The sequence below is a fragment of the Sinohyriopsis cumingii genome, chromosome 12 (assembly GCF_028554795.1).
Source record: "Sinohyriopsis cumingii isolate HCF-2022 chromosome 12, ASM2855479v2, whole genome shotgun sequence".
Classification (NCBI taxonomy): Eukaryota; Metazoa; Mollusca; class Bivalvia; order Unionida; family Unionidae; genus Sinohyriopsis; species Sinohyriopsis cumingii.
This window is the reverse complement of record NC_142972.1, coordinates 121,512,522-121,533,713: the sequence shown is the minus strand read 5'-3', so window position 1 is coordinate 121,533,713 and position 21,192 is coordinate 121,512,522. Positions and strand designations below refer to the sequence as shown.

At 37.5% G+C, this 21,192-nt stretch overlaps 1 protein-coding gene and 1 non-coding gene across 3 annotated transcripts in view; both read right to left on the bottom strand.

The window, feature by feature from the left end:
- LOC149787359 (proproteinase E-like) overlaps positions 1 to 21,192 on the bottom strand; it is a 62,899-nt gene that overhangs the window by 36,141 nt on the left and 5,566 nt on the right. The window contains exons 1-5 of one of the 2 annotated variants that reach the window (XM_089978373.1): positions 14,338 to 14,485; positions 13,392 to 13,596; positions 11,499 to 11,659; positions 10,878 to 11,015; positions 8,684 to 8,832 (exon numbers count right to left, since the gene is read on the bottom strand). In XM_089978373.1, the coding sequence (XP_089834499.1) occupies positions 8,684 to 8,832; positions 10,878 to 11,015; positions 11,499 to 11,659; positions 13,392 to 13,596; positions 14,338 to 14,440 (756 nt within the window). In that variant the 5' untranslated portion in view covers positions 14,441 to 14,485. Of the gene's footprint in view, positions 1 to 8,683; positions 8,833 to 10,877; positions 11,016 to 11,498; positions 11,660 to 13,391; positions 13,597 to 14,337; positions 14,486 to 21,192 lie in introns of those variants that run through there. The other variant, XM_089978374.1, reaches the window with a different exon arrangement.
- Positions 19,863 to 19,936, bottom strand: Trnan-guu (transfer RNA asparagine (anticodon GUU)). Its single transcript has one exon. It is a non-coding gene; the product is annotated as a tRNA-Asn (tRNA).

Sequence of the window (21,192 nt, the reverse complement as noted above, 5' to 3'; positions counted from 1 at the left end):
GCAAAACCAAACGCACTTTCGACAAAGGTTACTTACCTAACTGGACGACCGAATTGTTTCGCGTCACTGGACGAGTGCATGGCCGTCATCCTACCGTCTATAAATTGGAAGACATGAACGGAGAAGTGCTCAAAGGAACGTTTTATTTGCCCGAGTTACAACGTGTCACCAAAAAAGAAGACGACGTGTACGACATCGAAAGCATTCTCGAACGCAGAACCCGTAAAGTGGGCAAACGACGTGTCAAAGAAGTCAAAGTACGTTGGAAAGGATATCCACCCAGTTTCGATTCTTGGATCGACGCTTCGCAAGTCATCGACTATAAAAAGAAGTGACCATCATGCCCTTTCACACAGCAGACGCAGCTACGTCGACCACTCCTCCTTCACCTAGTTCTTCTGTGCAAGATTTACAAAAACAATCCTTGTGGGTGTGGTGTGGAGAACGTGTGCCTAAAACGCAAATCGTCTTTTTCTGCCAAATCTTCGTGGTGTATTGTGTCATCGGGGCAGCCATCGCCAATTTGAGTTTGCAACAAGGAGACAAACAATTGTGGATCATTTTATTGAGCAGTTGCATCGGTTACCTGCTTCCTAATCCCTCCCTGAAATTCACCTCGAACGGGAACCCCGGGAACCTTGTGTCCAGTGCCAGTGCCAGTCACCACTTCAATCACAACCAGAACCCCATTTTAGACGGAGACACGCCTCTGACGTCCAGTAACCCCTCGGACAGCCACAGAACTCTGGAATTATGAGTCACCAAAACCAATTTTACTTAACTTTACCCAGTGACAGTTCCATGGAGGTGTTTCCCAAGAACACGTTGTGCTGTTACACGGCCAAATTACCTCAAGCCATCCAGTTAGATCACGAAGCCCATTGGGAAGTGGCTTTAGTAGAAATGATTCACCCGACCCAAGTCCTCAATGTCCTTCCCAATCAAAATTTTTTTGATGTGGAAGTTCATGACGAGCAAATGCAACAGTGGATGGATAGCAATGTCAAATATGACAAGAAAACCCGTACACAAAAGTACACCACCTATCACTTGTTCATTCCCCCAGGCTATTATTTTAGTGGTCAACATTTGGTCAGCACCATAGCCTCCAGGTTTAATGTCGTGTTTCTGAAAGCTTTGGAGCATGTCAACAAAAGTGTCACCATGGAGTACCACAAAGCAGCTCGTCGCTTCTTGATGAAATTTGAACGGAGTAAAATCCTGTCCATTTTATTTTGTCCTGAATTGTTTGACATGTTGGGCGGAGACATGGACATGAGAAAGACCATGCTCAAGAAAAACGAATTACCCATCGTTTACGACAACGAGTCTTTTAGCAAGTTCTTTCGTGCCCCGGTAGAACTGAACCAAGGACTGAATTTGATGTTCGTGTATTCCGATGTGGTGGAGTACAACGTGGTGGGACACACCTCCGTACCGTTACTGCGTGTCATTCCTTTCAAAGTGGATTCTGCCACGAACACTGACGAGGAAGGTGGAAACACTTACCACGTCCACCGCGAATTTGTCCATCCTCACTATTTGCCGGTCAGCAAGTCGTATTTGGACACGGTCAACATTGCTATAAAAGGAGATTTGGGACAAAATATTTCATTCACCAAAGGAAAAGTCACGGTGAAACTCCATTTTCGAAAACGGTTCTCTCACGACTCTTAAGTCATGTATCCAGTGTACCGAGGGGTTGCTCGACAGCGAGGACACGGCTTAGGAGACATGTTAAAATCGGCCTTTCGTTCGGTGGCCCCGGTGTTGAAACCGATGGTGACACGCGGATTGCACGCCTTGAAAGATGCGGCACTGACGCAAGGCAAAGAATTTCTCCAAAATGTCATCATCGACAAACAAAACCCTAAAGAAGCCTTCATGAGGGCAGGCAAAAATGTCTTGCTGCAAACGGGCAAAGACATTTTAGGCCAACGAGAAACACCTATAAATGCCCTGCACGCTACCGAGTCAAGCATTCAGCAAGGACAAGGCAGAAAGAGACGACGAAGAAAACGCCCTTTCACCAGACTTCAAGCGAGAAAGGCCAAGAAAAGAAGAACCGTTCGAGACTTAGACGTTTTCGATTATTGAGAAAAGAGACAAAAAAATGATGCACCGAGAATCTTGCGCTTGTTCCAAGACGGAACTGGATCTGTTTGCCATGCCCCCTACCATGATGACCATGCAAGAATCCCAGTGGGTGGAATTTCACCCCGTCTCCTCACTGACCGATTCCGCTCCCATCGAGTTTGAAATCAAAGGACAGCCCGAAGATTACATCGATCTGAATAGCAGTTACTTGTACCTGAAAGTCAAAATTCTAGATAAGACTGGAGGTGCTATAGACGATGAAGCAGTAGCTCCCGTCAACAATTTCATGCATTCCTTGTTCAGTGGAGTGGACTTGTACTTGAATAACAAACTGGTCAGTAGCAGCATGGATACTTACCCTTATCGTGTCTACCTGAAAAATCTCTTGACGTACGGAATAGATGCCAAGAACACTCATCTCAATGCCTGTGTGCTATGGGAAGCTGACGAACCTACCAAGTTTGAAATATTGGAAACTGATGAAAAGAAAGACAACAATGATGGATTTCTAGAACGAAGAAAGAGAATCACGGGAGCCGACACAAGTTTAGAACTGATGGATCGTTTGCATTTGGACATGTGGTTGCAAGAAAAGTATTTGCTGAACGGGGTGGATGTCCGCCTGAGACTGAATCGTAGCAGTGCCGCTTTCCATTTGATGGCTGATAGTGACTGTTACAAAACCAAAATCCTAGAAGCCAGACTCTACGTACGCCGTGTGGAAGTGTTACCTAAAGTGGGAAACGACATCAGTCAGACGTTGAGCAGAACGACCGCCAAGTATCCCATACGACGCGTGGAAGTGAAAACCTTCACCATTCCCAAGGGACAGCGATCCATGATCGAAGATCATCTGTTCCAAGGACAGTTACCCAAACGTTTGATCGTTGGTATCGTCGAGAATACAGCCTTCAACGGAGCTGCCGAAAAAAATCCTTTCTACTTTCAACACTTTGGCGTGTCCAAAATCGAAGTCAGTCGCGATGGCAAGACCTTGTGTACCCGACCTTTCGAACCTGACTTTACCAAGAAGAATTACTTGAGATCGTACTTGTCCCTGTACGAAGCCACCGGACAGTTAGGAACCAATACCAGTCACGGCATTACGTACGAGGATTATGCAGGAGGCTACGCTTTGTGGGCTTTCGATTTCACTCCAGACCAAGGCAGCGACGAGGGACATTTCCACCCTATAAAATCCGGCCAGATTCGTGTGGAAATTCAGTTTAAAGACCGAGACCCTGATGAAACGGTGAACGTCATCCTGTATGCAGAATTCGATAATACCATAGAAATCAACAGTTTGAGAGAAGTCATCCTAGATTACTAGAAACCATGGAAGACTGTTATCCCTCTTTACCTAGTGGAGAAACTTTTAGTGTTGGATTATTGTTAAAAAATGTTAGAGTTCTTGTTGTTTAGTGTTAAGTGATTTTTGAATAAAAAATGTTGTGTTTTGAAAAAAATTGTTTGATGTTATATTGTTGGATTATTGTTAAAAATGTTAGAGTTGTTGTTTAGTGTTAAGTGATTTTTGAATAAAAAATGTTGTGTTTTGAAAAAAAAATGCCTTTGTCTTTTGTTTAGCTATAAGAATGTTGGATTGATGCTCTTTCATTTCTTACTATCCCTCTCATGACACTCACTAAACGTTGCGACTCAAAAACCGTGTGGGGGATGTTTTCCTTCACGTCCGCGCTTTAACTTTAAGAACCGGGTTGTTTCCAGTCTAACCATCCATTGTCGACTCATCCTCCTAAGAAGATGTGCTCCAAACTAGCTAAACTCAACGAAGCCTACGTGAATTTGCATAGGGTCAGACACAGTCTGATACCGAAGCCAGAATAAATAGAGAATGTGAGAATGTTAAAAATCACTGAAGACCTGATAGAAGAGCTCTTCAGAGAAGAAATGAACAGGGAAAAAGAAGAATGGACAGAGAAGTACAGACTTCAGAGACAGCAGCAACAACAACAACAAGAGCAGCAGCAGCAGCAACCTGAACCTGACAGAGGCTTTGTCGATTGCCGTATCGACACCAAAGAGTTCTTCTTTTCTTTCCGAAGAAGCAGACCTATCGCCAGAAAGTCTATCCTCAGAGGACATCGCATTCTTAGAAACTAAAAAAAGAATGCCATAGCAAACAAAAAAAAAAACAGCCCTTTTCAGGGCTACCCCAATACTCTAGAAAAGAAATAACGATCGATTTGCCAATGTGTGTAGGTAGAGTAGTGTGAAAATAAACACTAACTCTTTTTTAAAAAATGTGAGGGTATGTGTTTGTGTGTTAGTAAGTGCTTAAGTAAGTTGGTATGAATAGTAGATTAAAATCATTTTTTTTTTGGTGTTTGAGGTGTATATTTGGAGTTAGATTGGATTGCTTTGCGTATGTGGATAGTCTATTGAAGTGATTTATAAAAAAATTTTAAAATAGTGATGGGTAGCATAAAAAAGTGAGTGAGTGTTTCTTTTAGGTCCGCGCGTTGTTGTTTTTGGTCATGATGTAGGTAACATCAATTTTATGTTTTTTTAGGGGGATGTTTTCCTTCACGTCCGCGCTTTCACTATAAATTGAAACTCGCTGGGCAGTCTAGCTACCCTTGTTGATTGATCAACACCAAAAATGAACACGAGACTGTCTAAACTGTTGGAACTTCATGTGCATCTGGAATATGCCAGGCGCCTGTTGAATGAACTGGCCGCGGAAGCCATTGTGGAGGAGGGAAGGATAAGAGAGGAGGAGGAAAGAAGAAAAAAAGAAGAGGAGGAGAGAAGATATAAAGAAGAAGAAGAAGAGGAAAGAAGATACAAAGAGGAGGAGAGAAGAAACAAAGAAGAGGAGGAGGAGAAGGAAAAGAAGAGAAGAAGAATAAATTTCAGAATCCCAGAGAGCGAAAATTGGGATTCTGAAGCGACATATCCTGCCTCTGCTCTCTCCCCCAAAAAAGTAAAAAGTAACTGGGGGATAAGATGTGTATGTGGCGCCAGGCCTGGAAGGTGCCACCATTAACCAGGTGTCCATGAAGTTCCAAAAAAACAGCCCTTTTCAGGGCTACCCAATACTCTAGAAAAGAAATAACCATCAATTTGCCAATGTGTAGGTAGAGTAGTGTGAATATAAACACTAACTCTTTTTTAAGATAGTGTGAGGGTATGTGTTTGTGTGTTTGAGATTGTGTGTTTGTGTTTGTACCCGCTCACGTACGATTGTGTGGATAGTAGATTATGGATTTGTTTATCGTTTCTTAGCGTATGTGTTTGTGTGTTTGTATTTGTGTGTTTGTGTTTGTACCCGCTCACGTAAGATTGTGTGGATAGTAGATTATGGATTTGTTTATTGTTTCTTAGCGTATGTGTTTGTGTATTTGTGTTTGTGTGTTTGTGTTTGTGTGTTTGTGTTTGTACCCGCTCACCTACAATTGTGTGGATAGTAGATTATGGATTTGTTTATTGTTTCTTAGCGTATGTGTTTGTGTGTTTGTCTTTGTGTGTTTGTGTTTGTACCCGCTCACGTACGATTGTGTGGATAGTAGATTATGGATTTGTTTATTGTTTCTTAGCGTATGTGTTTGTGTGTTTGTCTTTGTGTGTTTGTGTTTGTACCCGCTCACGTACGATTGTGTGGATAGTAGATTATGGATTTGTTTATTGTTTCTTAGCGTATGTGTTTGTGTATTTGTGTTTGTGTGTTTGTGTTTGTGTGTTTGTGTTTGTGTGTTTGTGTTTGTACCCGCTCACGTACGATTGTGTGGATAGTAGATTATGGATTTGTTTATTGTTTCTTAGCGTATGTGTTTGTGTATTTGTGTTTGTGTGTTTGTGTTTGTGTGTTTGTGTTTGTACCCGCTCATTGAGTCATCCACCCTTGTGTCTTCCATGATGTTTAGGACGGACATGCTCATGTATGTCAGGTCCAAGTGGACTGTTGTTGATAGGACAGATACTAGTCAATGGATGAGGAGAGTTTACATAGAAAGACAAGGATGTCTCAAGAGGGTACTTGTGTATGGACCGGTAGTTAGAAGGAGTTTAAGAAGAAGAAGAAGAAGATGTGACAGATGCCATCTATGTTAATATTAATATTAACATAAACCCAAAGGCCCTTTTCAGGGCCAGCCATATTTCTCGAAAAGAGATAGCCTTTCCATTGCCTACCCCTTTTCTAAATTTAAATTTAAATTTAAAAAAACTTTTAAAAAAAAAAAAAAAATCCCATATTCAATTCCCCTTGTCCCTAGACAAACCCAAACTCTATTCCCATGTTAATTTCCCTTGTCCCTAGACAGACCCAAACTCTATGTTAAATTCCCATTGTCCCTAAAGTGGCCCAGCGTTTTTCTCCATGTTAAATTTCCATTGTCCCTAGAGTTGCCCAGGGGTGTTTTTAATGCTAAGTCCCATTGTCCCTATGGTGGCCCACTTAACTACTAACATCAACTCCCAAATCAGTTTTATCTTGCGCAGCTGTCGCCATCAACGATCGATGTTCCTCAAATGTTACAAGTTTCTCCAGCACCGTGACATGATAGCCATTAGTGGTTTCCGCGATAGTTGTTTTTCCGTGTATTTTTTCAAAATAACCCCTGACTGTTTCAACTGTTGGTTTCAGATCAAGATCAAAAGTAAGTTTTCTCCGACAAAATCTCGGAATTATCTCATTAACGTTAGACTTACCCACGTATCTGTCAGCGTTAAAATTTTCATCACGCGGATACACGTGAAATTTTTTTCCATCTTGAATTATGCGCGCAAATTTAAAAATTCTATTTTCGATCAATGAATTTATTGCATCATCTTTTCGTGAAAATACTTGCATTTTTGAAAATGCTTGCATTTTCGAGGACATCTTACAATGATGCATTTTTTTATGGCATGTATGTTATATCATTACTCCAACTGATCTTGTCAACTTTCAGACATACTTGTCTATCACCACCTGATCGTGTCAGTTTTCCCTGACGATGCTTCCTTGTTTTTTCTATACGTGTTTGTTTCATTTTCAATACTTGTTGGTTTTCTCCGTGATAACTCTGCTTTTTCCATTTCTCTCCGCTCCCAGTCGTAGTAATCTTCGTATTCCTTTCGATTTCTCCTGTTGAGACTCTGATTTTTGTAAATATTTTTCTTTCAGATTGGATTTCTGATGGTTTATGATTTTTTTCTCCCATTTCATTACCATGTGAGTTTTAATCCCCAATTCACTCTACTACTAGGGTTTCTTCAAAGATCGTAGAGCTTGATCTAGTACATCATGCTTGAGAATGAGTTAACAACGGAAGCTCGCATAGATTAGCAACAACCTACATTTTTAGGTCTTATGTGCATGCCATCGATAAACTCAAATGCTAACAATTTTCCTCTGGATTGTTGGCAATTTGATTTTTTTAAACTTCATATCTATTCTTTAATATATAATAAATATACTGTACTCAAAAGATATGACTTACAAGATTATCACAACGACTTTATCTTCACTGAATGTTACTGGACAAGTAACTATTGAAAAACTGTAAGAAATGCGTATTGAAAATCCGTCAGAGGGATTAGGTGGATATTTAAATTTTGCCCAGAACTGAAAATGCAGGAATTTATGGACACTCGCTTACGTTCAGGCAGGCAGAAAATTGGAGTATGCAACATTAATTGGTGCTGGAAGGAATTAAAGCAATATCCGCGATGTGGGAAAGCAAGTGATTTAACACATTTCATTTGTGACTATAATAATACGTATAAGTCAAATGCAATATTTAAAAGCATGTGTAATTGCTAATGTTAGTATTTATTTATAATTTTTCTAAGTCTTGATTTATACTTAATTTATACGTTTTAACTGTTCATTCCATACGTTTGTGTACTGCATTTCAATTCTTTAAATTTATCTTAAAATGTTGAGAAAATGGAGGAATAAAAGAATATTAATAAATCTATCTTTCTCACACTAGCCCGATGTGAATTACATGGAGCAGTTTGGATAAAATATTAGCCCGATTTTACTTAAATGGAGCAGTTTGGATAATATACTAGCCCGATGTGGCTTAAATGGAGCAGCTGAATAATATTTTAGCACAATGTGACTAAAATGGAGCAGTTGAATAATATACTAGCCCGATGTGACTTAAATGGAGCAGTTGAATAATATATTAGCCCAGTGTGACTTAACTGGAGCAGTTGGAAAATATACTAGCCCAATACGACTTAAATGGAACAGTTGGATAACATACTAGCCCGATGCGACTTATATGGAGTAGGTTGGATAAAATACTAGTTCGATGTAACTTAAAGAACAGTCTGGATAATACATTAGCCCGTTGTGACTTAGAGAGCAGTCTGGATAATATATTAGCCCGATGTGACGTAAAGAGCAGTCTGGATAATATATTAGCCCGATGTGACTTAAAGAGCAGTCTGGATAATATATTAGCCCGATGTGACTTCGCCTATCAATGGGCTTAAGTCTGCGCTTCTGTTTTTATGGCAGGCTGATGACATCTGGATTCGAATGAGAAATAAACCAATCAATGGTCTCGGGTTGATGCCTGAAATTAAGACAAGTTGAGGAAACTGAGGCGTGCAATAAGTTACTTACATGACAGGAATCCACATTTGAATCGGATGAAGAACAAATGGCATTTTTTGGGAGATGGACTCCTTTCAGCTGTAAAGAATCGCTGCATACCTCACGGTTGATCAATCTGACATCGCCGACCATCAAAACTGGGTACTGCATTTCTTTGTCTGTTGTATGAAATACTTGATTATATTAAACCACTTTTCTTTGAAAATATTAAATAACCCCACGATTTACAGACGGTTTTCAAAACAATAGCGGTGGTGGTGGTGGGTCTTCTTTGAAATGAGCAATATTTCTACATTTCGTTATCTTTTAAAGACGATAATGGTTCAGGATCAAGAAAATTCTTCTAAATAATACAGAAATAATATGAATATTCAAAATTTATTGCTACTAATCAACGAAGAATAGATAAATGCCATTTCATTGTATATGAGACACCTAAATGCTGAAATTACATGTCTGAAACAGGGTTTGAAGCAGTCTATATATTCTTGCTTTTGTTGTTGTTTGTTAAATTTAACGGCAGTTTTAACATTATGGGATATACCATGCCGAGGAAATGGGAGCGAAGTGACTTTCTCAAGGACGCAACGATCCACCTGGTTTGGGAGGGTGTCGAACCCACATCCTTGGAACACGAGCCCAGCGTTTTACCAACTAAGCTAACGCGGCTCCCCGATGTACTTGTAACAATAAGCATTAAACTTGCAAGTAGTAATTGGTGGTCATTGTATCCCTCGTCAAAAGTAAGGCCAAATATGTATGTATGTATGTATGTATGTATCTATGTATGTATGTATGTATGTATGCATGTGTAGGGTTTAATGGCACGCCAGCACAGTACTGGCTATTTAGTGCCGATTAAAAGTTAAATTCTAAAACTGTAAAGATATCAAATTGTACCCCCTCCACCCCTCCCCAAAAATACTTTTGAAAGATAAATCTAACCATATAGATGTAAACATCTGGTCATAGAAGAGAAAAAGTAAACGATAAAGTTGTTAAAATTCCTTAGTATAGAACAAAGACAAGGAAAAGTTATAAAATCCTTAAAATATCGATAAAAATTTATTATACATACCTCATTATTATAAGATGATGTACCGACAGAGTATTAAAGGTAAAGCATACAGATGGAGCCAATGATACGTAACCCCCGCCACCCCACCCCCACCCCAAAACACGTGTATGCAAAATGGGGCAATCGACATAAAGATGAAAAGGGAGATAACCCTGAGAAGATGCCTGACTAGGCTGACAAGTTCTTACTTCATCCTCAAGTTCATTGTAAGTGGAAGTTTCTGTCCGACCATATAGTATCGATACGCTACAGTATATAGGCGAACTTTCGTGCTTCCAATTCTCCATGAAATCGCGTTTTATTTTACACAGCTAATAATGTATCCAAAACTAATGCTGTTTAGTAACAAACTTTTTAGTACACCTAAAATTAGAAGTCGTAATAGTTTTAAATAGTTGTCTGTTTAACTAACGTAATTAAAGCATATAGTACATGTTGGCATGGGCAGATGTGTTATATTGGAACATATGGAGGCATGGGCAGATGTGTTATATTGGAACATATGGAGGCATGGGCAGATGTGTTATATTAGAACATATGGAGGCATGGGCAGACGTGTTATATTGGAACATATGGAGGCATGGGCAAATGTGTTATATTGGAACATATGGAGGTAGAGTAAGTATACAGTATGTTTTCATTTAGGAAGATAATGGCATTGGTCCAATATCTGTTCAATTACCTACATGTCTAGTTTAGTTACCTACATGTCTATTTTAGTTACCTACATGTCTAGTTTAGTTACCTACATGTCTAGTTTAGTTACCTACATGTCTAGCTTAGTTACCTACATGTCTAGTTTAATTACCTACATGTCTAGTTTAGTTACCTACATGTCTAGTTTAGTTACCTACATGTCTAGTTTAGTCACCTACATGTCTAGTTTAGTTACCTACATGTCTAGTTTAATTACCTACATGTCTAGTTTAGTTACCTACATGTCTAGTTTAGTTACCTACATGTCTAGTTTAGTCACCTACATGTCTAGTTTAGTTACCTACATGTCTAGTTTAGTTACCTACATGTCTAGTTTAAAGAATTGCACATGGTAAGAATGAACATATAAGTGTCAGTATTTCGAGGTACTTGCTAGCAACTTGATATAGTACACAAGGAAAAATATACCAGACACCTTGCCCCATCCTGCTATCTTGCAGTGTTTTCTAACAAGTGTATCCGAACCATTTTCATGTAGATTTGCTGGAGAAATACACGAGTTGTACTTTTGTCTTTCTTTCAGCTTGATTACAGCAATATCGTCATCTGTATTTAAACAAAAACATGAAAAATGATCATTTAAAAAATTGTAAGTGAATTGTTATTAAGTCAATCGATCTGTTTACTTCTATTCTTTGATTTTTTAACTTTTTTTATTGCTGTGAATTGAGGTAACACACAACACGAACAAAGTTTAGGAAATTTCCAAAACCGTACAACACCAAAAATGACTTCTGATTTGAAAAAGAAAGACGACTCCGCGTTAAGTTATACAGTAAAAACAAATCGTAGAGTAAAAGTATTTGTCTGAATAGATTAAGTAGAAAATTAATATTTATAAAAGTAGGGAATTTAGATAAACCCGTATGAGGAAACCAATTTTGGACATAACAGAGACACTAACGGCTGACCATTGTTGTATAACAACAACACTGGAGCTTGAGTTTCTTTACTCCTACCGGTACTGGCAAGTAAAAAAGATGAGTGTTTTTTAAAGATAGTATCTTCTAAATATCATAGCTTTAATACCGTATAGAAAGTTGGAGGTCGCCTCGTGGAGAACGTGCTCTGTATTAAATCTAGGGTGGATGAAATAATGGTTGACATCAATAATCACTTCTGTCGACTCGTTAACTCGCGTATCGAACTCTCCCAAAACAACGTCGAACTGAACGGGGATATGTGTGTTGCTGTATGGAAAGAAAAGGACTTGAGATGATACCATAATGGAGCCCTATTAAAGAGGCTTACATAGCTGTATAACTGTTTATTATTTTATCGATAAGGCGCTACCCACTGGACGAGGTTTGGCTGTTTTGGTTGTTAGCGTTTTGCGGCACAGCAACTTTTTTTACGGTTACATCGTGCTTAGGCAAGAAGAAAAACGTGCCGTGCCCAAGGAACATGACTGAGGAGAGACCAGGCTGATCAAAAGTTAGGATTCTGAGCCAGACCCTTCTGTTTAAAGCCTCAATGCAACCGTTTTTCTTAAATTTCACAATTCTTTTGACCTAACTAAAGTTCGGAAGGAAAGAATGACTTGATAATAAAGCAGTCTGGCATTAACCGTTCTCTGAAATAATCATGATGTTAGGTTTCAAGGACGTTCAAATATTCAGTTTAGAATAAGAAGGTGCCCCTCTTAATTTAGTCTCAGAGGTCGTTCATAATTCCTCTCTTTATTGGGAGTACTCCCAAAAGTAGTGATGTAATACATTCGACAAGTCCCATTGATGACTAATCTAATAACAACAATATTTGCACGTGGCTGACAAATTGATTCGATAGGGTATGAAGACAGGCAGGCTCGCTGTTTAATCGGATCTGAGAAGAAAAAGCGTGCATTAGATAAAAATGAGGCTCGAGCGAATACTGGTGATCAGCTGGGGCACTGGAATACTTTGAAGGACAAACTTGGGCTGAAAACAAACCCAGCTGTTGTGGGTTTCCATACTCATTTGTAAGCATACGACATTGATTTACCAAAGATAATGTACGTTAGTTATGCATTTGAAGAGAATATGCTCATGAATGTTAGGTACTGAATCATATAAAACGCAAAATAAGAATACTGTATCACATAAGGATCACCTACCGTATCCGATATAGCGGGATGTTGGCTTCTTGTGTTTAAAACAGTGACGTAATCAAATCTTGTGTTTGAGCTTTCTACTGAAATCGGCTGACCCAAGGATATCATCAATCAACATCGGAGTAATTCGTATGCATGTGAAATATGGTTTCTCATTTCGGAGGAGAAACTGTATGGCTTATAACATGATGAAACATCGATATTATCTAGTAATAATGGCACCCGACGATATTTAGGACCAATTTGTTATTCAGACGATTTGGCACGTACGACTTTTTGCATATAACGGCGGCACTGGGGCTTTAAGAGTTCGTCGCTTGAATCATCTAATCGTCAAGTGGATTACGCCGTACTAAAACCTCGTACTCAATTAATAGATAATTATCAAGTCAATTTGGTCGAACAATTGAGATTCACTACACAAAGAATGTAGGAGACATTTTTTTAAACGTTGTTATTTTTTCTTGAAGACCAGCCGGTCACGTTATGTGGTCTTTATCCTGCAAAAAATCTAGTATATCCATTATAATAGTCAGTGAAAATTAATTATCTTGAGGTAATGGATAGAACAAATTCTCGGCTGAGAAGAAAATCCCAGGCCGCCCCCTCCTCGAAAATGAAATGATCGGATCCTTTAATGAGTAAACGATTGACTATCCTCATTTTCATGACGTATATATTTCAATATTCATTTGGAAAGTATGTAAGGCTAGAGGCACAAGTAACGATCAGTACAGTTTTCTACCTGTTTAGTTATTTTAATCTCTAGGTTTAGTTGATGTTTTTATTTTGGACACATAACACTTTACTAACTGAGCATACTTCCTTACAGCTGGAGACAATGTGCAGCCGTTATGACCGTGTCGGTATCGAAAAGAACGCCAGCACAGAGGGGAATGGATTCAACCGAAGCTGGTGCATCACTTCCAGGATCTACAGGCCGGAAACGCACCTGCGCCATCCAAGGCCACCTACAGTGTTCGCCAACAGTACCGTTCACGACTCGTGTAGAGAGGGGGCGGACATTTCTTCTTTCTACAGAATGAAAAATAAGCGAGAACCAACTAAATTATGTTTGTGAATACTTACATACTTGCAATAATACTCAACTAAAATTAAACAAATGTGTTTGATAGGAAATTTATTGGCAAGAATACGTTTGTAGTCATTGCAGACTTATGAAATACAGAATGAAATACAGAATCCTGTATAAATGACTAAGTGTCATTTCCTAAAGTAAACCGTTTACTGACGAAGATCATGTGTAATGTTTCAAATTGTCTTCTTCAAGCAGAACTCTTCCTTATAACACCATAGTGCGGCTTTTATAACTTCTGGAAAAGTGACCAGATTGGCTGATGAGATGAGATTGCGGAATCCGTCGTTGTGTTGATTATAAAACGTTATCTTTCGCGTACACAGCGACTGTTTCACTGGCTGATTGAGAGGCGCCTCCTGCATCAGCGTATTTTTACAAAATGAAGCTTAGAACATGGTTTTGGCTTAGAGTGATTTCAGACAGTACTATTAAATATATCTGAGATACGAATAAATATATTTAAAGTTTCACTTCTTCAAAGTTTGACCACAAACTTTTTCTATCAGTAACATAAATCAATGAAACATTTAACCAGGCATTCTTATAGCAAATCTCTCACGAAGCCACGCGAGATTCTGGTTGATCGAGACTATTTGACATAAATAATCAACTAGAAAGCTATAAATAAACAGACAAAAAGCTATATAATTAGACAGTGCTGTCTTGACCAGTCTTACCATAACCATCTGCTTTTGAGCTATACCCTGTGGCTATAGGCGCAGAAAGTAGGACCAGTGGGTAGAGTACGTTCAGAAGCCATGCTCGTATACGCCAAACCATTGTATTCTCTTGTCTACTTTATCAGCTTAACCTAATGTCCACTTAGCCTCGTTCCGACAGTATGATATGATCGCCTAACAAGTGTCATTTTCACATAGTTCGCTTGTTATCTATCTCGGCAAATATATTTTGAAACGGCCAATGGTTGTATTCGAAATATTCGTTTTCCTAGACTCCATCACATATAGTTATCTGAATCAAATCAAAGAGCTTACATGCATTGTATGTATGTATGTACGTATGTATGTATGTATGTATGTATGTATGTATGTATGTATGTATGTGTGTGTGTATTTATGTGTATGTGTGTATGTATGTATGGATGTATGTATGTATGTATTTATAACCTAGGAAATGGGGCGCAAAAACATAATATTAATCTCGAAGAATTATATTTTTTTAAAGAATGCCGACAACGTAATATAAAAATAATATGACAAATATACAATAGATGACAAATGATGAAATTCTTAATTCAGAAATTGTTGAGTCAGAAATTATCTATTTTATTGAAAACCTAAAGAAAAACAAAACACCGTCGAATGGTAATGTATTAAACGAATATATACAGATAAAATATTTTAACAACTTGCAAGATGAAAATTATTTTGTGCTCTTATTGATTTCAGTTGCGCTTTCGACAAGGTTTGAGCAATTTGGCTGTGGACGAAACTATTAGACAACAATATTAACAGGAAAATGTGTACAATAATATATAATATGTATAATAAAATAAAATCTTGTGTCAGTTATGCAGGAGAGCAATCCATTTTCTTTCAGTGTAGTAAGGGTGTGAGGCAAGGTAAAAATCTTTCGCCAATTCTATTTATCATGCATCTCAATGATTTAGAAAAATATATTTTAGAAATTGAGTGCACTAGTGTCCCAAATTTCACAAAGAAAGGGGTATGTTTCTTAAACTTTGTGCTATCTGTTTAAGGTTAAATTTTCCATACATGACAACGATATCATCTCTCTTTGTCTCTCTGTCTCTCTTAACTATTGTACACTCCGCGAGAGACTAACACAAAAAGAAATTGAAACCAACAATTTAAGTAAAATCAACAAACAATTTCCCTACAATACAAAAATGAAAATTCAAAAAGACACGATATTATGAATTAAATTCCAATTAATCTGCAATGTTCTATCACAGCTCCAAACATATATAATGTTCCGAATGAATTCAGTTAAATTCCAAATAATCCTAAATGATCTATCACAACTCCAATCATATAGAATGGTCCGAATGCAATTCAATCATCTTGAATGTCCTGATGTAATACAAGTATTCAATCATACATACATACAAACATACATACATACATACATACATACATACATACATACATACATACATACATGCATGCATGCATACATACATACATACGTAGCTCTCGATTTCAATCAGATTTTCAAGTACATTGGCGATAGTACAATACTTGACATTTTACACAAAGCATATAGGGATGACATCATAATCAGTAGTTAAGAGAACAATACGGGTGGATTTGTGATGTTATCGAGTTTATCTAAACTTAATATTACAGATGACACTGTGGGAGTCTATAGAAACTGAGCACTATGGAACTTGAACACTATAGAATGTATGCTGGAGAGGGTTGTGGAATTTTTTACACCGCGGATAACACTATGGTAATCTATGGAAATAAACATTCTTGGCTACTATGGAGTAAAATGGAAACTTGACATTATGGGACGCTATGTTTTTTTTTTTTTTTTAAATTTACATTTATGTCATTGGGTCAGGAAAGGGACATATAGATAGACATATATACTCGCCTAGTGACATACAAACATGTTTTGTAACTAGGATAAATATCATTAATTAATGAGATATGATTCTATTTAGAGTGTATTGAAGTACTTGGCATGTACCGTGAAAATTGCAAATCTAGTTTTATTGGTCACCCTATTCCTGAAAATGATAAAACTATGGACTTCGCTCAATATTATTTCGCCACATAGATGAATGTAACTGCGAGAGAGAGAGAGAGAGAGAGAGAGAGAGAACACTCACTAAATGCTGTATTTGTTAGTATTTCAAAGTTAGCACTTCAATGTGCCCCACTCAGCTAAGTCAATATCCTGAAACACCGATCTATACTTCTAAATGCAATATCATGTGCGACATCTGCTTTCATTCATAAAAATGAACTATCTTGCGGTGCCATTCTTGAGTCTTTCTTTTACGTTTTAGCCTGTAGCGTTGCAAACATATTACTTTATAACGAAAATATTGCAAAAGTACTTAAATACTATTTTTCTTCAAATAATGTCTTCTTTTAAGAGAATGGAATATCACAGATTAAACATGTTTTAATTTTATTTTGTCACACGTGTCCAAATACGTTCTGTAAGATATCATAAGGAGTAGATTAACAGAATATATGTCGAAATGATTAAAGTAAACATATTATATACAAATATTTCGCACACCGTCAAACATACAAAATAGCAAAGTAATACAAAAATTGTGGGAATATTCACCTGCGAATCTGAACACAATGACAAAAGTACCTAATTAAAGACCATAACCTAACTATAAAATTCACTCGTATTTCGTCGTCTGTTCAACTGTACTGTTCGGGAATTCGACATCAACACAGTAGTACATTTTGCCAAACAAACATTACAAGTTATAAATTGACAGTGCGTTATCGTTTCATGTTAAATTAGATTTGCATCTTCTTTTCTTAGCAAAAGAAAACAAACAAACGACATTGTTTACTTCCTTCCAATGAGGAACAAACGGCGTAAATCTTGTTGGGCCCCGACGATGCTGGGAAACAAATGTGACGAATTAAGGTTCTTCCGTTATGGAAAAACACAAACAAAACTCAACCAATAGTCGAAGACCTCGTCTCTCAAGGATCAGAAACTATTCAACCAGTAAATCGAAACAGGAACTGTTTGCAGTCAAGGAAATTGGCGTCGATTCTCATCGTTAAATGAACGGATGAGAATCAGAGGTTAACAGAAGAGCTATCATCATTCTTGATAGCAAAGTCACTTCAAAATTTGCCTGCAGAAATAAATAGTGTTATGAAAGAAACTCTGCCCATGCCAATTGCTTGTAGAGTGCAGCTAGCTCTGTTAGTCTGCCTGGCTCCAGGCGGTTTGTGGAGATTCCCATTAAGGTAGCTCTACACAGATCTCTCAACACCTGTAGAGGTGTCGTGCAATTGACTGTTTAGAGTGATAAAATGAGATTGAAATGCTAAATAATTCTCAGAACTCTTACCGTCTTCCAAGTGAAATGATTGAACATTTGCAGTAAAGGCAAAGTGAATTCCCACCAGCACTAACACACTGACGTGTGAACGCCGCTTTTCCTGTATCTATCAGGACTGGATTGATCGACATATATGTATGTATGTATGTATGTATGTATGTATGTATGTATGTATGTATGTATGTATGTATGTATGTATGTATGTATGTATGTATGTATGTGTGTGTGTGTGTGTGTGCATGTGTGTGTGCGTGCGTGCGTGCGTGCGTGCGTGTATGTACGTACGTACGTACGTAGTATGTATGTATGTATGTATGTATGTATGTATACATACATACATGCATACATACATACATACATACATTCATACATACGTACATACTACGTACGTACGTACGTACATACACGCACGCACGCACGCACACACACATGCACACACACACACACACACACATACATACATACATACATACATACATACATACATACATACATACATACATACATACATACATATATGTCGATCAATCCGGTCTACTAATTCTAAATCTACTGATATCTACTGATATATATACCTAGATTCGTAACAGTCGATTCAGTTTACTGTCCCAACGACAAAGTTCACATTTCAAATTTCAATTCGTTTCCCCCTCTCCCACTTACAGTGTCATCGCAACTCGTTGTCTTAAGTGAAATATTTTTAACACATTGCAAACATGCACTTTCACCCTCTCATGCACAGCCAAATAACGGAGATGGTTTTTACCGTTTGAAATCAATCTTTTCTAGATTCGGTACAATTGTAGGGCCACCGTATTTTGATGTCTCATTTCATGGTGATTTGAGCTTTGATTATGGAACAATTTTTCATAAAACTTCTTGTATCCAATATTGAAAGAAAAGAAAATAATGGAGTGAATGTAAGCTAACTACTGTATGATATTGATCAATAACGATTTATATATAAATTAACACTTTTACCATAAAGACAAAACGAAGCACATAGAGTAAAACAGAAATTCTAAATTACTACTTTTGACTTGAACAATTCAACCGCCGATTCAATTGAATATGTGTTGTGTAGCATTTTTTCTTTATTAACTGATAAATAATCTTCCCAAATTATATGCGCTGTAAGTTGATTTCAATATCAGGAAATAAAATCCGCATTTTTTTTTTTTTTTTTTACAAGTCTTCTAGATATCAAACTATTTATTGCATAACAAAACATCAGTTTTCAAAACTCTCGTCAGTCTATCAACTCGTTATCTATCAATCTATCTATCAGTCTGTCTATCAGTCTATATGTCAGTCTATCTATAAGCCTACATATAAGTCTATCTATAAGTCTATCTCTCCGTCATTCTGTCAGTCTATCTATCCGTCTATCTGTCAGTCTATAAGTCTATCTGTCAGTCTAAATATCAGTCTATCTGTCAGTCTATCTATAAGTCTGTCTGTCAGTCTATCTATAAGCCTGTCAATCTATCTATCAGTCATTTTATAAAAATAAGATATTATGTGGAAGAGAAACAACAATGAATAGGATGTAACGTGTTTACAGCGTCTTGTTTATGGGGAAAAATTACAAAACAATTTTGAAACAGACTATACGCCGAGAAATTTCTTGAGAATCCCGTTCTGGCGGCAAACTGACTTGTTGGGTAGCAGACGATTTTGTACGTGTGGGACAACTTTTTGCTAAATTGGAAACTTGGATTAAGATGCAGATTTTTTTTTAAGGTATACATTTCCATCTTTAATATAATGTATTTAGTTGTATGATTTCTAACAGATACACAGTAAATAGGATTTTCTGAGTTACAGGTTCAAGAAGGTCACGAAGTGGGTCTTCATGTTGACATTTAGAAATCGTATAATGTGGGATATTTTGTTCACTTTATGAATATCACTTTCTTTAATTAAAGTATGATCGTTCTTTCTCGATATAATATTTATATACAATATCCACAGCCCTTTCTGTCGTGGATAAAGAACGGTTTGCTTCTCCATTTTAATAGTAGGCAAATAGATCAGATCTTCGTTTGAATTATGTTGGGGCAGTGAAGATGAAACAGAATATGTACACTATTTTAATGCTGTAAAAATGTGTCCTATTAGAAGGTAAACACTATTAAAATATATGATAAAAAAAAAAAAGTAATACGTCCCTGGGTGGGCTCGAACCACCAACCTTTCGGTTAACAGCCGAACGCGCTAACCGATTGCGCCACAGAGACATCTTGTGCGTGGTGTTGTTTACATTCTATATGACATATATTGGGATCAACCCCAACTATTCACACGTGTTATAATTTAGCTTTGCACGAAAATTACAATAATTTTCGATTTAAATGTATTTCTAAGAGTCACAGACACTTTGCTAGCATTAAACCTATTCCTGAAAAGCTAAAAAATACAAACCATTTTACACATCTTTAAGCTAAATTATCAGCATAATGCGAGACGCCGACGATAACCTATTACTGCAAATAATATTACATCCTTTAAGTTCTAAATATGTCAGGCTGTATAATCTATGCTGATTAAGTGAGGAATGTGAATAAATACGAATTTATTATTGCTGAACAATATCATCATATTAATTTTGCTCATTGCTTGTCTTACTGTGCCGTGGCATTCGGATTTTTCTGTATTGTTTTTCTGCATAGTCATCGCCCTCCACCCTCTCTCATGCTTTCGGTCCAAAATATTAAGTTTCATGTGCACAGTTGCATGATACATACTGACCTATTCACCAGTTTGCTTACACATGCGTGACAAGCAACCTACTGTAAACCATTTTATTACATGTAATAATCTCTGGTCGTCGGGTGCGTGGCACCACGTGGATTACTCCATAGTTCGTGACTTTGGTTTACATTTATGAAAAGTATGCAAAGTACTAATCACTGGGAGAGACAATGAATGGTGTCATTCTTTTATCCGAATTTGGTGCTTTTTATTGAGAGGGAATACAGCTTTGCATAACAAAATAGTTGTAATTTTCCCCAAGATTTATTTCGCAGAATGGACGGCTGAGAGAGAGAGAGAGAGAGAGAGAGAGAGATTTGCAAAGCAATGTTCCTCCATCTTGTATTTTGTTGCGTTTGCTGAAATTACTAATGTTTTAGTCGTAAATATTCCAGTCGCAAAAAAATTCACTGGTTACTTCTATAGGGAACTCGTAAAATTTGTTAAAAATAAAATTACTTTATATCCTGAAGGTTTAATATATGACTTATAACAGTGATATTGCAGTTTCAGTGTTGAAGATAAAGCTATGTATTAGAAATTTTTACTGCATAATGTGAAAGGATGATGACAGCCTTAACGTGGCACCGTTTGTGGCCATACCTTGATATGCCTTGAACTATCACTAGGGTGCATTCGTGCTTTCAGTCAGGCAAATTGGTTGGCCAGTGGGATTTTATATCTTGACCATATAACCAGGCGTGCTTCGCTATTGGACGTTTGATACCGATCCTGAACAAAA